The 16,272-nt window shown below is 41.8% G+C and overlaps 1 protein-coding gene across 2 annotated transcripts in view; it reads right to left on the reverse strand.

The window, feature by feature from the left end:
- The window catches only part of lrrk2 (leucine-rich repeat kinase 2), a 78,591-nt gene that overhangs the window by 29,697 nt on the left and 32,622 nt on the right, over nt 1–16,272 (reverse strand). Inside the window, exons 13-25 of one of the 2 annotated variants that reach the window (XM_056281392.1) lie at nt 15,650–15,774; nt 14,821–14,948; nt 12,986–13,130; nt 12,483–12,622; nt 11,187–11,315; nt 10,199–10,369; nt 9,738–10,002; nt 8,382–8,570; nt 7,314–7,429; nt 7,012–7,084; nt 5,559–5,770; nt 3,721–3,971; nt 2,763–2,911 (exon numbers count right to left, since the gene is read on the reverse strand). In XM_056281392.1, the coding sequence (XP_056137367.1) occupies nt 2,763–2,911; nt 3,721–3,971; nt 5,559–5,770; nt 7,012–7,084; nt 7,314–7,429; nt 8,382–8,570; nt 9,738–10,002; nt 10,199–10,369; nt 11,187–11,315; nt 12,483–12,622; nt 12,986–13,130; nt 14,821–14,948; nt 15,650–15,774 (2,093 nt within the window). The remainder of the gene's footprint in view (nt 1–2,762; nt 2,912–3,720; nt 3,972–5,558; nt 5,771–7,011; nt 7,085–7,313; nt 7,430–8,381; nt 8,571–9,737; nt 10,003–10,198; nt 10,370–11,186; nt 11,316–12,482; nt 12,623–12,985; nt 13,131–14,820; nt 14,949–15,649; nt 15,775–16,272) is intronic. The other variant, XM_056281393.1, reaches the window with a different exon arrangement.

Raw genomic sequence — 16,272 nt, forward strand, 5'->3', positions numbered from 1 at the left:
TCTTAATAACTATCGGCCAGTCTCTAATCTTCCATTCTTCTCTAAAGTACTAGAGAGAGTTGTGTATCAACAACGTTTGACCCATATAAAAGAAAACGATCTCTATGAACCTTTTCAGTCGGCTTTCAGGCCCTGTCACGCCACTGAAACTGCTCTGACCAGAGTGGTAAATGATCTTCTATTAGCGATCGACTCTGATTCCACTTCTGTGCTTCTACTACTGGACCTCAGTGCAGCCTTTGACACCATTGATCACTGTATACTTTTGGATAGATTAAATTGTAATTTTGGTGTCTCTGGCTTAGCTCTCTCTTGGCTTAAGTCCTACTTATCTGGAAGAACACATTGTGTCTGCTATAATAATATTATATCAAAATTTTCTGACATTAAATATGGTTTGCCTCAGGGCTCAGTACTTGGCCTTCTACTTTTCTCTCTTTACATTACACCTCTTGGCCAAATTATACGCAGTTACGGAATAAATTTCCATTGCTGTGCTGAAGATACTCAGTTGTATGTGCCTATAAGGGCTGATGATCATACTCAAATCACTAACTTAGAGGCCTGCTTGGCTACTGTGAAAAACTGGATGTCACTTAACTTTCTGCTTTTAAATTCAGATAAAACCGAGATGCTAGTCATTGGCCCTGCTAGACACAGACACCAATTTGATCAAGTAACGATAACAATCGACAACTCTGTGGTTTCACAAAGTGTGGCAGCCAAAAATCTTGGTGTTACGTTTGATCCCAGCCTTTCCTTTGATAAGCACATTAAAGAAATCACCAAGACTGCCTTTTTTCATTTTACGTAACATATCTAAAATTCAGTCTTTTCTCTCCATGGCTGACGCAGAGATTCTAATACATGTATTTGTTTCATCCAGACTTGATTACTGTAATTTTCTGTTCTCAGGTCTGCCACATTCTAGTACTAAAAGTCTTCAGATGGTTCAGAATGCTGCTGCTAGAATCCTAACTAAAACTAGGAAATTTGACCATATTACACCAATTCTTGCCTCCCTTCATTGGCTTCCTATCCATGTTAGGTCAGAATACAAGGTGCTTCTGCTGACTTATAAAATCCTAAATGGGCTTGCTCCATCCTACCTGTCTGATCTCCTTAAACCTTACATGCCATCTCGAGCACTTCGTTCTCAAAATACAGGGCTCCTGTGTGTACCCAAAGTTAAAAAGAAGTCAGCTGGTGGCAGGGCCTTTTCCTATTGGGCTCCATTTTTGTGGAATAAACTGCCTGCTGCCATCAGACAATCAGAGTCTGTTGAGTCCTTTAAATCCAAACTTAAAACTCATCTTTTTGCCTTAGTTTACAATTAGTTGCCTTTAAGTTGAGTGCTTCACAACCTGTACTGGATGGCGGGTTGGTTTTCTGTCTCACTGAGTGCTTCACAACCTGTACTGGATGGCGGGTTGGTTTTCTGTCTCATTGAGTGCTTCACAACCTGTACTGGATGGCGGGTTGGTTTTCTGTCTCAATGAATTTACCAACCACTGTTCTGCCGACGAGATTATCAAGTATAGATTATGACGAATTGATGACTTAATTGATTATGGCTAATGACTATTGCAAACTGTTCTCTTCTCTAACATGTCTTTTCTGTCTCTCTGAATGATGTCTTCTCCTTTCTCTTTTTCTGTGTTTGAATGGTGTCATGTGAGTCTCTCTTGCATGCATGTGCAGTCGGTTCTCCTCCCAGGTCTCCGTGGTGATGGTGGCCACCATTTGGATGCTGCCTGCCCATAAGTTTTTCTTTTATTACATGATGATGCTGGTCGCGTGGCTTGGGTCCTGGACTGCTCTGTTGGCATGTGGACACTGCTTGGCATCCTGTGCATCATGTTCTTCATAAATTTTATGTCCATTATAATTCTGTTATCCTCTTTCAATGTTGTATTATGTAAATTGCGTGAACACAACATCTATTGCACACTGTCCGTCTTGGGAGAGAGATCCCTCCTCTGTTGCTCTCCCTGAGGTTTCTTCCTATTTTTTATCCCTGTTAAAGGATTTTTTTAGGGAGTTTTTCCTTATCCGATGAGAGGGTCTAAGGACAGGGTGTTGTGTTGCTGTTAAGCCCACTGAGGAAAATTTGTAATTTATAAAATTGATTTGATTTGATTTGATTTGATTTTGCAGCTCTCATCTGTAGACTCTCTTGTACTGTTTGACATGATTCTTGCATAGGTGATAGAAGAGGCTAGTGGTGTGGGTCTGTTGCGGGGACCGGCGTGTGGCATATTTTGCAAAATATGTTTTTCTGGTCCGTGTCAGACTTTTCATACCCAAACCACGTCCATACGATAGAAGTAGCCCCTCTTAGGTACAAGCTCATCGTTTTGTCCTGGCTGGTCGGAGTCCTTCTATTTGGAATTACCCCGTTCTGCGTTACGTTCACTGTCCTCCATGTTTGTTTGTATTGCCATCACGCAAATTTCTTGCCTGCGTTCATGCTGTGCAAAGAGCGGAAACGGTCGTCCAACTGACGAAAAATATTGCCATAAAGAGTGTGATTTGCGACAAAGAAATAAACGATAGAACTTAATATGAAACGATAGATGTTTTCTGTCATCACACGATATATATCGTCATATCGCACAGCCCTATTTCAGACAGTCCAAAAATGATAGGACCCAGTTTTTGAAACATTGTATTAACAAACAACTTTATAATATATCACCTTCTTCAAATGGTCAAAATATAGTGTTTTGAAATGAAACGCTATCCACTTGGATTACACTCACTGAGTTTGTTCATGGAGGCACTGAAGGTCTCAAGTTTGGGGCAGCCAGCCAGAAAGTCAGGTGAAATGTTCTCGATGCTGTTCTTACTCACATCCAGCGACTTCATCTCCACTAAATGCAGAGGACCGCACAGCTCATTTATCCTGTTACTGAAGACAGAAGTGGACCAGTGATGACCATCAGGATTTTGCAAGCAGCAGCTACTGAGTACAATATTGACATTAAATAGACTTTTTCATTATTGTTATTCTGCAAACATTACTGTTGTGAACGGAGTCATGAATTCTGGACACAGCTTTTTCAAGGTAATTGCTACCTAATCATATAGGTGATAAAATCTGAGTAAGGAACTGAGATGCTAATGCTTATGACTTGGTAGCTTTGTTCATATTAATGTAAAATGTGATTTGTAGCAAACAAAATGCCTCGTTTAGGAATTTACATAAGATATTGAACCATACAAGAAAAAGCCTTCTTGTTTTTTAAGAGATCACAGAGGTTAATAATGTGATTTTGATTTTTACTAAAGTCATAGGGCACAGGAGGCAAATTCCAGACAGTCAGGCTTTGGATGCTTTATTCCTTTGTACTTTCAAACTTTGCGACTGTTTTCAACACTTAAAAAAAATCTCATCACATCCTCAATGTTCAGTTTTAAGCAAGATGTAATTAATGAAAGTTCAAGTTCTATTATTTTCAAAGTTTAACTTCAGCTGAGAATCTTTTCACCATCGCCAGGAATGGGTTGTGGGACCTTTCAGGATCTGAACCTTTTCATGAAATTAGCCACCCTAATCTAGAGGGTTTTTTTTATCTATTCCAAATGTGAATCAAAAGTCCCTTCAAAGCAGATGACATTGTGAAGACACAGCATAGTTTGTGGAGCCACTCTTGGTACTCTATGATGCAAACCATGAAATGGCCGAACATAAACGACTCAATTTCCACAGCAACCTACCCCTCAATGGACAGCTCTTCCAGTCTGTGTACGACCTGGCCCAGCTGATGAGGAAAGGTGGTAATTTTGTTAAAAGAGAGGTTAAGTTGCCGTAGTGATGGGCAGGTGATGGCGGGGTCAAGGGTCAGCAGCGGGCCCACTGAATTGCGAGACACGTTGAGCGTGCTCAATGAGGGCAAGGCCAGCAGTTCTGTGGGCAGCGACTGGAGCTGGTTGCCCTGGAGGTCCAGTCGAGTCAAACTCTTCAAGGTCTGCGTAAAAAAGGATGTTGATTGAAAGAACACTTCTAAATCATTATGATTAATGCCTGATGGATTGTTGCTTAAAAAGCCTATTAACAGTGAAAGAGCATTAGTAAGGTGTGTAGGTATCTTTCTTTTTCATTGTTTGTTTATCATGTCATTTAGGGGTGGGCATGATGGGTTGGGGGGTCTCTGTGTTACTAGCACAAGACAAGAAAGGGGGAATGGTTGGTTGGAACCATACCGTTTCTGTAATTGTGGTAAGATTCATACTATTTTTGCATGTATTTGATGTCTGCATACAAAATTAATTTTAGGACATCCGGGTGGCTTGGCAGTCTATTCCATTGCCTACCAACACGGGGATCGCCAGTTCGAATCCCCATGTTACTTCCGGCTTGGTCAGGCGTCCCTACAGACACAACTGGCTGTTTCTGTAAGTGGGAAGCTGGATGTGGGTGTGTCCTGGTCGCTGCACTAGCGCCTCCTCTAGTCGGTCCAGGTGTCTGTTCGGGGGGACTGTGGGGAATAGCATGATCATGATCCTCCCACATGCTACGTCCACCTGGCAAAACTCCTCACTGTCAGGTGAAAAGAAGCGACTGGCAACGCCACATGTATCGGAGGAGACATGTGGTAGTCTGCAGCCCTCCCCAGATCGGCAGAGGGGGTGAAGTAGTGACCAGGACAGCTTGGAAGAGTTGGGTAATTGGCCAAGCACAATTGGGGAGAAAGGGGGGGGGTATCCTAAAAATATATATATATACATATATACATATATACACATACACACACACACATATATATATATACACATATATATATATATACACATATACATATACATAATTTTGGGACTGTACACATATGGCAAAATTCAATCAGTAGGTATGCAATTGCAATGTTGATGGATTTATTAAAGAAAATGTGAAAATTGTCAAATTTCCACAGAAATGCTGAGAGTTCATTGTCCAGACTATCTTTATTAAAACAAAGCCATCATTGCAGTTTTTCCACTCAAAAAACTTATTAAAATGTGCATTTACTCTTAACTGATTCCTGTATTTTTCATTGCCCCCCTGTTGGAGATCAGATCAGAGGGACAGATGGAGTGCAGCCCCCCTGGAGCTGGCAGGGATTTGCTGTTTTATTAGAGGACACTTGCCAACACAGGAGTGTGAACCCATGTACTCTGATAAAAGGACAGTCTCTGAAGTGGTGGTATTTAAGCACGTCGTGGAGAGCCATGTGTATGCAGATGCTCTCTGACCAAACACTGCACCATATGATTTCACCAATAAGCACACCTTCAACCAGAGAGCGGAGGACTTGTTAATGAAATCAGCTGGTGTAGTGATGGGTTAAATAGAAAACCTGCATGTACGTAGCCCTCTGTGGCATATGCTGAATACCACTGCTCTAAACATGCAGCAAAGCACGCAGCTCCTCTGTCGTTACCTTTTAAACCAAGTCGCTGATCAAAGACAGCTTTTCCATCTTACTGAACTGATTATTACCTTACTATTTATGGAAACTCCTCTACGGTTTGAACACAACATTGTTGTTTAGCCAAGTCATCCACACCAGAACCATTACCTGGCACAGTACAGAGGGGAACTCTAGCAGGCTGTTGTGGCTCAGGTCTAGGCGCAACAGGTGCTCCAGTTGGCGTTGGACAGAACCGTTGTCCATTAAACAACACAAAGAGTCCAGCTCGTTCCCTGATAGGTCTAATAGGCGGATCCGCTCCCTGTCCCCGGTAAGAGATGTGGAGTTATCTACAGACCCCAGTACTGGAGAGTAGATGCCTGAGAAGATAAACAATGATGTTAGCTGCCTGTCAGCAGCAAGAATTAGTTCTGTGATTTATTAAGAAGGACAGACATCCCATTTTGGATGCGTCTGTCCTTCTTTCTACATTGCAGGAAACCCTCTTTTTACTGATTGCTGCTATCTAATGTTTGCTTGGTGTCACGGGAGGGGGGGTGCAGGAATTGAGGACCCAAATGCAGATGCAGTAACAGGTGAAACTAAGGTTTAATGGTAGGAAAAACAAGGGTATCAGGAACACACGGACACATGACAGTACGCTCTGACAACCAATAAACTAAACAGCCAAACTTAAAAACATGATTGAAAAATCGACAACAGCTTTGGGGCAAATGGGTAACCGAGGAAAAGTGGACAGGACTCAGGACTGGGATGGTGTCCGAGCAGGGCAAGGCACGAGACGCAGGAATCACAGCTGGAGTGGCTGAACCGGGAGAGGTCATAACAGCTTGGAATGTGTGTATGTTATAGCACGATGGGAGGCACATACATATATTAGGATTAGGCACCTCGCTTGAGGACACTCAAATACAATTGGGCCTTATTAATTTTTTGGGGATTTTCCCCCCCTTTTCACCCCAATTGTATCTGGCCAATCACCCCACACTTCTGAGCCGTCCCGGTCGCTGCTCCACCCCCTCTGCTGATCCGGGGAGGGCTGCAGACTACCACATGCCTCCTCCGATACATGTGGAGTCGCCAGCTGCTTCTTTTCACCTGACAGTGAGGAGTTTCGCCAGGGGACGTAGCGCGTGGGAAGATCACGCTATTCCCCCCAGTTCCCGAACAGGCGCTCTGACTGACCACAGGAGGCGTTAGTGCAGCGACCAGGACACATACCCACATCCGTGCTTCCCACCTGCAGACACGACCAATTGTGTCTGTAGGGACGCCTTACCAAGCTGGAGGTAACACGGGGATTCGAACCAGCGATCCCCGTGTTTGGTAGGCAACAGAATAGACCGTCACGCTACCCGGACGCCCCAGATTGGGCCTTATCAATATCAGAAATTCAACTTAATCAAATTAAAACCTTGTGACAGGAAGGTAGTCTCCCTCACTAACCTGCCAACCAACCACCATGTAAAGCTATGAAAGAGATCAACATGTATAAAATTACTTAATTACATCAAAGCAAGTGAAAAATTTTTGTCAAGTGACAGCCATGACAGTAACAGCAAGCAAAAACATGTGTAGGTCATATCAAATCTAACGATACCTTTTTGATTGGTGCCTGCCCTGCCATATCGCCTCTGCAGAGATTCAATGTGTTCATTCTCAGTTTGGCCACTCTGGGAAAAACAGAGTCACAGTCTTATTTAAGACCAATCACCAAAATAATGTTTTTGTTTTTTTTACTTTTATGTTATATCTGATCATTTCAAGGGGTAAATAACATGTTTTAACACACTACATATTTGTTTATAACTATACTGTACAGGAGAAAATAATAGCATCAGATTGAGGGAAAAAGTAACAGAGGCACCAAAATACAGTGGGCCATTTAAAGGACGGCCTTACCTCGGCACTGGCATGTCTGCAGCGCCCTTGCTTCTTTTTTAGACACCCTGCTCTCAACTCTTCTGCTGAATTGGTGTTGGACTTGAGAGACAAAGCCAATGACAGCGAATCGCTACCTAATGGAGGAAAAACAAAATTCAGCCATAAAACTCCAACCGAATCATGCCTCGTCACCACCCTCGCTGAACGTAATCACAATATTAAATCAAAAGCAAAGGAGCCTTAAATTCACATAAGCACTTTAACTTAGTAAGTAGGCACATTATAAATCACTATGATGTTGGGCTATACAAATAAAATCAACTTGACACCTCTGTGGGTGACTTACAAAGGCTTTGTTTGTGCTGCCTGTTTCAACGTTTCTCCTATTTGAGAAATCCTTATATTTAACACCGATTAAAAGTTGTGTTAGAGTATCATCCATGGTTTTCCATTAGAACCCAGTCCAATTTCTTATTTGTGGAAACACATTTAGCTTTCTAAGTGAATATTCTGAATCTGTTAATGGTGATTTTGATCTATTAGAACTCTACAGCCTCATATCCTTCATTGGCAAAGAATATCTTAATATAGAACGAATTTCATAGATAACCTATTTATACATATATATTCATATTGTTTCCTTTTCTAAAAGAAAAACTTAAAAATATCAAGACAAACATACTCTAATGTGTAAAAGTAAAATTCAGTCAAAGTCACATTGAAGAGCAACAATAAAATTTGCCATATGAGTGAATTTGAAGTAGGTGAACATTTAGTTTTGATAACACATCTTTATTATTACGTAGCTGTTTTCTTATATTTTTTATCCATGTGAGTATTTTTTGCAAGAGCTATCTATAGTGGTGACAATTAATACCATTTCTTTCACTACTCTTTCCTATGCTGTTGCTGTTATGAGCCAATTTCTTCATGGGGCTCACTAAAGTTTCATCTGATCTGATCTGCTAAGAATGAGTGCAGAACAGTAATTGCGCAATATCAAAAACCTCTTTGTCATTTGTGACATACTGGTTCACGAGCACTAGAAAGCTCAGACAGCGGTACCCAACATCTCTGAGTGTTTACCGTCACTCTCCATGTCGTCATTAAGGAAAAGACAGTCTTCCAAGGAGACCAAACTAAAGCTGGAGTCATCACTCTCGTCTGACACATAGCCAGAGGTCAGGCTGGGGTCGACCAGAGACCTGGGAGGACCAGCGGTGCTCTTGGACCTCTGGAGTGCCTGCACATACCGAGCCAGACTCGCCCCTTTACCTTGGGGACAGAAAACAGGTTTTGCAGAGTGTAATGCTCTGGTCTCATTGGAAACCTTCCATCTTTAAAGTGCTTTCTTTCTAGGAATTCCAAAAACACAAACAGTCTTCAACATGGACAACCACACAAATGGGTAAATGATAAAACTGTTTGAAATTATTTTGTCATGATACTCTATTGATCTGTAACACCATTATAATCAAATATGGGGTCAATATTTTTTTCCCCCTTTTTCTCTCCAGTTGTACCTGGCCAATCACCCCGCTCTCTGAGCCATCCCGGTCGCTGCTCCACCCCCTCTGCTGATCCGGGTAAGGCTGCAGACTACCACATGCCTCTTCTGATACATGTGGAGTCGCCAGCCGCTTCTTTTCACCTGACAGTGTGAGGGGTTTCCCCAGAGGGACGCAGTGCATAGGAGGATCACGCTATTCCCCCCAGTTCCCCCTCTCTCCGGACAGACGTCCCGACCGACCAGACGAGGTGCTAGTGCAGCGACCAGGACACATATATCGGCTTCCCACCCGCAGACCCAGCCAACTGTGTCTGTAGGGGCACCCGACCAAGGTGGAGGTAACACGGGGATTCAGACCGGCGTTCCCCATGTTGGTAGGCAGCAGAATAGACTGCTATGCTACGCAGATGCCCCCGGTCGATATGGTTTTTAACTTCACAGATTTAGCCAGCATGTGAACATTGGTCTGCGTGAATGCATATATAAATATGGTAATTCAGATAATTATACAATTTAAAGGAGTAGGGCAAGTGAAGAATTTCAACTTTGTTTCTACTGCAGTAATACACACTATTTATGAAAATTAGCAACTCACTCCCAGCACTGTAAATAAGAGTGATAGATTTAAGCCTCTAGTGCTATTACGGGAACAATATTTTTTGCTGCTGAGCCATGAAATAACTGGCATTGACTTTACAGTCTTTATGATTATCTGTCTATCTCTTCATGATCATTTTCCAATTCAGAATACCTAAAAAAGCCATGTAATTCCACACTTCACAGACACCCATTGTATTCATTCAAAGTCTTAAATAAGAAAAGAGCATTGCAACATACTTTTTGTTCACTATGATGACAGGGAACTTAACCTCAGTAACCATGAAAACCCTGCTTGAAAAAAAACAAAAACTATATGAATGAATGGCTCTTACTGTTGTTGGATTGCAGAATTTGTGCTCTTCCTCTTTCAGCCAACAGGGGGCTGAGCCAAGCAGCCTCTAGATGGCCCAGCCGTAAGCCACCCAAACAGAGGGAACTATTGTTGAGGTCCAGGCCTAGCCTACCCAACAGCAGGATGATGGTGGGACCGTCCCCCCGCTTCAGGCTAACTGTCAGGGCTCTACGCAGGTGTTGCTCAGGGACACCTCGGCTAAGCAGGAGCTCCACAAGCTCCAGTGGACCACCTCTCTCACATACCTGGGAAAGGCCAACCAAATCGCTGAGACTTCAAGATTTATAGCACAAGTAATTCTACATGGGGAGTGCCTTGCTAGTAGGCATTATGAGTTCAAGCCTCATAAAAGCATCATTGTTTCTTTTTGACTATTTTTCTTTCTGTCTTTCACCTGAATCACCTGCACTCTGCCTCACATGAGGTATTATGACCTCTTACCTGATAGATGAGAGACTCTGTCTTTGTCTTCCTATTGATGTCAGCACCCAGCTGAATCAGACATTCTGCCATCATTGTGTCGCCGTCCTCGCAGGCCCTCTCAAGGATGCTGTGGTGCAGCTCTGAGTCATACCACATCTTGGACAAAGCCAAGCATGCTGACTTACAAAGCTAAGAGACAGACGAAGAGGGAACTGGAGTCAGGAGATGAGAATGAAAACAGTGGCCCTGATCAAATTGCTATGGTTCCTAAAGCTTTTACAATATAAAAACATTAAATCATACTCCATCATTTCTGATTACCCTTGACGGAATGACCTATGACCCAACCAAGGTTCAAATTGGCAGGGGTTGGGCCCTCCATAAATAACGAAATTTAAACTTGGTGGGTCTCTCAAACCATTTTATTGCATAAAACCTGAGCTTTCTGGCAAAATACATGCCCTAAGACAAGTCTCCAAAAGTGTTTCAAATTTCCAAAGGTCCCCTGAATGCATGACAACCCCTGTCATCAGTTGTTTTGAAGATGCCCAAACTCATACAGCCAATACACCAATTTTAAACTCAATCAAGCACTGTTGCCAACTTAAGTGACTGTATTGCTAAATTCAGGCAGCTTTTCAAACTCCTATAGCAATATTTTTTCCAAAAAGGGATGAGATAAATATTGTTATAACTGATAACAATTGATGCAGATAATGTAACAAAGAACATAGGCCTACACATCAAGAGATAAATAATAAAGACATTTGCTGATTTGCTGCCACTTTCCCTCATATTTTTGCAACTGTCTCATCTACCCCCCCCCCCCATTCTCAATTCAAACACTGGACCCAATTCATCCAAAGTTTTGATATTTGCCAAATGACACTTCGACATGAGGGATGGTGTGAAAAACAAGTGGACGGAGACATTTAACAGAAAAAAAGGGAAGAAAAAGGCAGCAAATCTGGTAAAGGATGTGGCAGGATACACACAAACATCTTACCGAGCTGTTGCTTTGTTCAAGAGTGTCCTCTCTGAGCTGCCGGAAGATCTGCCTGTCAAAGCCCTCTCTCTGAAGCTCAACAGCCGCTCCCGAGCAGGCATCCATCATCCTCAGAGCCACCTGAAAACCCTGTGGGACAAGCAACCAGCAATAAACAAGGCTTTATAACAGTCAGAGCAAAAAATTATGGACAGTACAACCAAAACATACTGTCTTCAGACCACTAGAAACACATTTTTGTGGTTCTTTCCTTTGGAAGATTTGAAGTAATGATTGCTAGGGGAAGCCCCAACAGCATCCAAGTGACAGATTGGACGCGTAACAACACTATAGTACCCGACAGGCTTTGTGAAGCTCTTTCCCTCGCTAATAAACAAGGAAGTGAAAAGAGCACATTAAACTTTAGCTGACGTGTCTGACTGCAAAAAATAAACACGCCTCTAATGACGTGTTTCTTAAGCTCCTGGGGGCAAATTAAGGAAAATGTCTTTTAAATCAAAAAATCAATGTGTCTTTTGAATGTTTAAACCTTGTAAAACTCAAAAGATCATAATGAATATATAGTTAACTGGAAAACCCTTTGGCTAAATATGCACACTACATGCTTTTGGTGATATCCGCATATTTAAATTAAGTAAATCCATAATAGAGAATAGTCTGAAAATCTCAGATTGTCATACTCATCATTAAGCAAATTTATGAAAAGCCATCTGATTATTTCACAGAATATTTAAGGCTTAGCATTTTCGGTTTTTACTGATTTTCGCCAAAAAATACCTGGATTTTTTAAAAGGAGCAGATCACTTCAAACTGATTATAGTCCGATTTTCACCCGGATTTTTGTATTCTTTACTTTTTCAACCGATTTTCACCCATTTTTTAATATTCAAAATAAACGCCGATAAATTCCTGGATTTTGTTTTTTTGAAAAATAAAAACCGAAAACACTGAGCCCTGAGAATACTGCATTCGTGATATGCTCTGCAATACATTTGGACACAACTCTTACTAGTTTTTGCTTTGAACAGAAACTTGGGGGGGAAAAAAGCGATATTAATGTTTAATAATACTCAGTCTAAAAATGGTGGAAGATTTTCTCCAACGTTTCATTTGCCTTGCAAGCCAGGGACTGTATGGACAAGGAAAACCGTATTTAGGAGGCAATCTGAAACAATATCCCCTTTGATTAAGGGAAAAAAAACCTAACAATTTGAATTTGACACAGTCAGCAGTAACTGTACTGTAACCCTTTGCTTAATTAGATATCTCCATTTCAAAGCAAAGTGTTCATCTCACCTTTAACAGCATCTCAGGGTCCTCGTTGTACTGGACAAGTGAGGCGACCAGAACGGAGGCCAGAACAGGTACCATCATTCTGGACAGCTTTTTCTTGGATACGAGGTAGCAGAGCAGGCTCAGACCCCAGTAGTGTATTTCTACAGGAATTAGGGGGTAAATAGTATAGATTTTTTTTTTAAAACACACAAACAAACAAACAAAAACAAACGGGAAAACCCCCCCACTTAATATGTTGATGGTTTAGATGTGATCAAATCTCTTTATCCTGTCACTGTATATTTGATATTTATGTACATTTGCAGGTCATGACAGTGATCACTAAGTAGGTACATTTCAGGTGTCATACAACATTAAATGATGTTGACTGCTTGAGACATTTCAAAATGGAGAACATAGTTTGCCATCTGTATGCGTCCATCAATAGTCTTAACCTATAAACAGATGCAATAAATACATTTAGTGCCGAATACAGCTGATATCATATCAGAAGTGTAGTCTACCTCGCTCCATAGGGAACATCTGCAGTGTATGCAGCACAGTATCTATGGCCCCCTGCTGGCACAGTAAGTCCACTGCACCAGAGCAGTCAGCCAGAGCGGAGAGCACCTTCAGACCATACTTCTGTATGGATGAGCTGCTAATGAACTACACACACAACACACACGCACGCACGCACAAACACATGCACGCACGCACACTAGGTTTATTTCCATCCTGGGCTTTTGATATCCCAGTTAACTGTGTATATATACATCCTGATATCCCAATCACAAAATTATATTTTCGAATTAACCATAAAAACAGAACTGACAAAGACCACAAAGCAAAACGGCAGAAGAGAGGTGACAAGGTGCCGCCATATCCTAATTCATATTTGTATGTAAACCAAACCTCCTTGTAAAGGAGTAAATACAATGCATTTATAACCTCACCATGCCAGTTAAAATCTAGCTGAGTTATGATTATCAGAGTCATTATTTCATTCTAACATGGCTGTTTGGGAATGAAGATGAGCAGTAGTCTGCTTTATGTAACTAAAGAGTGCATACTTGAGGTCTTAAATTGATGTTTTTTTGCACTATGAACTCTTTCGTTGTGGAAATCCCTCTCAGGAGTTATAAAACAAAATGACCGATGTCGGGACACAGCAGCCCTGTGGCTAGTCAGGGTTCATAAACAACAAGCCCCTATGTGACAGCAAAAAATCAAGACAAAGTTTTATGAAATGCAAGAAAAACAGCCTTTTTAAATCCTATGCTTTTCATTTATAGCAAATACTACCACCGCTCTGTATTGCCCAGGTATATTTGGCGGCACTCTCTCGCAGCGAGACCTGATTTGACCACTAGAGGCACATGGTGCTGTCTTAAGTGGCTTGTCCCTGTCACTAAAGGAAGTTGCATAAAAACCTGGAATGATATATGAGGTGCCACCCCATTCTTCGTCTATGTGCGGTCTCGCTGGCGCTATGAAAATGTGGTAATGCTAGCATTTGTTGAAGTCATCACATACTAGGCACTAAATGATGCATTTTAGTATTAAAGGTCCTGTATTAAAGGTCCCATCAGCACTGCAAAGGTCTGTGATTTTACGTATGTCGAAAAGCAACAGATGGTCGGGCTGGCTGGTTTCAATTTGGTGGTAGAAGATCACTCGTCTTCTCTCAATCTTACTCCCAGTTCATTGGACAAGTTTGTTAATGTATGCCTGTGCTTGACATGGGTGGACATATGCCTACAAGTGATGGATGAAATAACTAAAAAATTATTATATTTGTCAAGAGGAGAAACACAGTCTTATAGACACAAAAATATATTTATATAAACTTCTTGAACATGGTGATCAATAGATGGAAATTAAGTGCAGATAAAAGAGGTAACAAAAAGGAAAATACATTTTTCATTTCAAGGGACCTTTAAATGTATCACTTTAACACTCGATAGCTTGAGGAGGAGTGTGTTCAATCTCCTTGGCCTGCAACGAGGCCTATGAGTGTTGTTATCGTGTCATCTTCTGGTTAGTTGATATAAATGCTTCTGTTTTCATCAGCCGTGATGTGTGTGAAATAAGCTCTAAAATTGATTTAATCGATTACTCATAATGGGTTTCAATGCAATGGCTGAGTATATCAGCGCTAATGTTAAGCATTGAGAACATTTGTCATTTTGATTGATGAAATGTGTATGTGTGTGTGTGTGTTCTGCCGTTGGAATCCATAAGCTTTGACGTGAAGACGCCAATGCAGTACCGCATTCCTACCACTAAGATAAGTTGGCCTCTGACTGAGCTTCAAACACTGTTGATTTGATGTAAACAAGTGGGTCTGTGGTCCTACCCTATTGAGAACCTCTAGGTAGACTGTGTGGGCCCCCTCCACCACACACTGGTTCTTTAAAACCCTCAGCGACAGGTCAGCAGTGTCTGGGTCCCTCACTGAGACGCCATGCTCCTGCAGACTCCTGTCTAAGAATGCACAATAACACAGGGAATCAAATTAACTCACTCTCTCTCTCTCTCTCTCTCTCTCTCTCTCTCTCTCTCTCTCTCTCTCTCTCTCTCTCTCTCTCTCTCTCTCTCTCATACACACACAGACACACAGACACACACACGCACACACACACACTACTCTGAATACTCTCTTTATAAAACATCAGTAAAATAAGGAATCTAAAAAGCATGTCAATTGACAGCAGTTTGCCTGCATTTTAACCTAATTTGGACAGAAACTAAAATGTACACAATCTACGCTACTTTACTTCCTATAATCACACTGCATGCCCCAATGTGATTGGATTATTGATAACCTTTAACAGGGCAAAAATAATTGTTGTTTCTAAGTTTGTAAACATACTTTTCCAGTCCTGCTAAGAGATAAAACACAGAGAGATAAATGCAGGAGCACAAACACGCACACACATCTTTATCTGTGCATTGTTCTCAATAATACAGTTAATCGTTACATCAGACCCTGTGTGATGGCAAAAGTCTGTAAAGCATTTTGTGATGGACCTATTTCACATGGACATTCAAACTCAATTCTAACTGCAAATGCTGCTATCTTTAGTAAGTAAAAAATATGTGCGCAAAAGGGCTTATTGGGATCAAGTGATGGGGTGGGGCATTTATACTGAAGCCCCTGCAAATTTGACTGTGACATAAAGTACCTGGGCAGAGGAAGACTAGGCTGGCTTGAAGTGCCTCCAGCTGAACATCAAGCTCGTAGTTGTGTATCTTCATGATCCTGATAATCTGATCCATAGCCATGTTCAGCTCATCCAAATTGGCCGTCCTACACCAGAGACAAGTTTCATTCGAAAATGACCAAGGACGAGTTTCATTCCCAAAAGCTGCTTCTCCGTTTTTCTCTGTAGAATTTTCTTCCTTCCTTTTTTCAGCATGTCCAATTCCCTGTGCTCCCAAGATCCTGCCACTGCACAAACCTTAAACTACTTGAGCAAGGTGCAGACTACAACATGGGTCCTTTGATCCATGTGGAGTTGCCGACCACTTCTTCTCACTTGCCATTGGCAGGTTTCTCCGTTACGCACGCAGAGGCTCATGCTATTTCCCCAGAACCTCTTACAGCTGTACAGGCACCCAATCACTAACTGCAACGGTGGGACGTTATATAACCCCTACCAGTTCCTCCTCCAGGAACTTTGCCATAGTGTTCACAACAAACATTGGGCTGAGCAGGAGGCAACATTGGGGTTTGAACCTGATATAGTATTAGCATATTAGTCCACTGCACCACCCAAGGACCCTTATAGATCCATTTCTTTTTGGG

Source organism: Lampris incognitus, chromosome 6 (assembly GCF_029633865.1).
Source record: "Lampris incognitus isolate fLamInc1 chromosome 6, fLamInc1.hap2, whole genome shotgun sequence".
Classification (NCBI taxonomy): domain Eukaryota; kingdom Metazoa; phylum Chordata; class Actinopteri; order Lampriformes; family Lampridae; genus Lampris; species Lampris incognitus.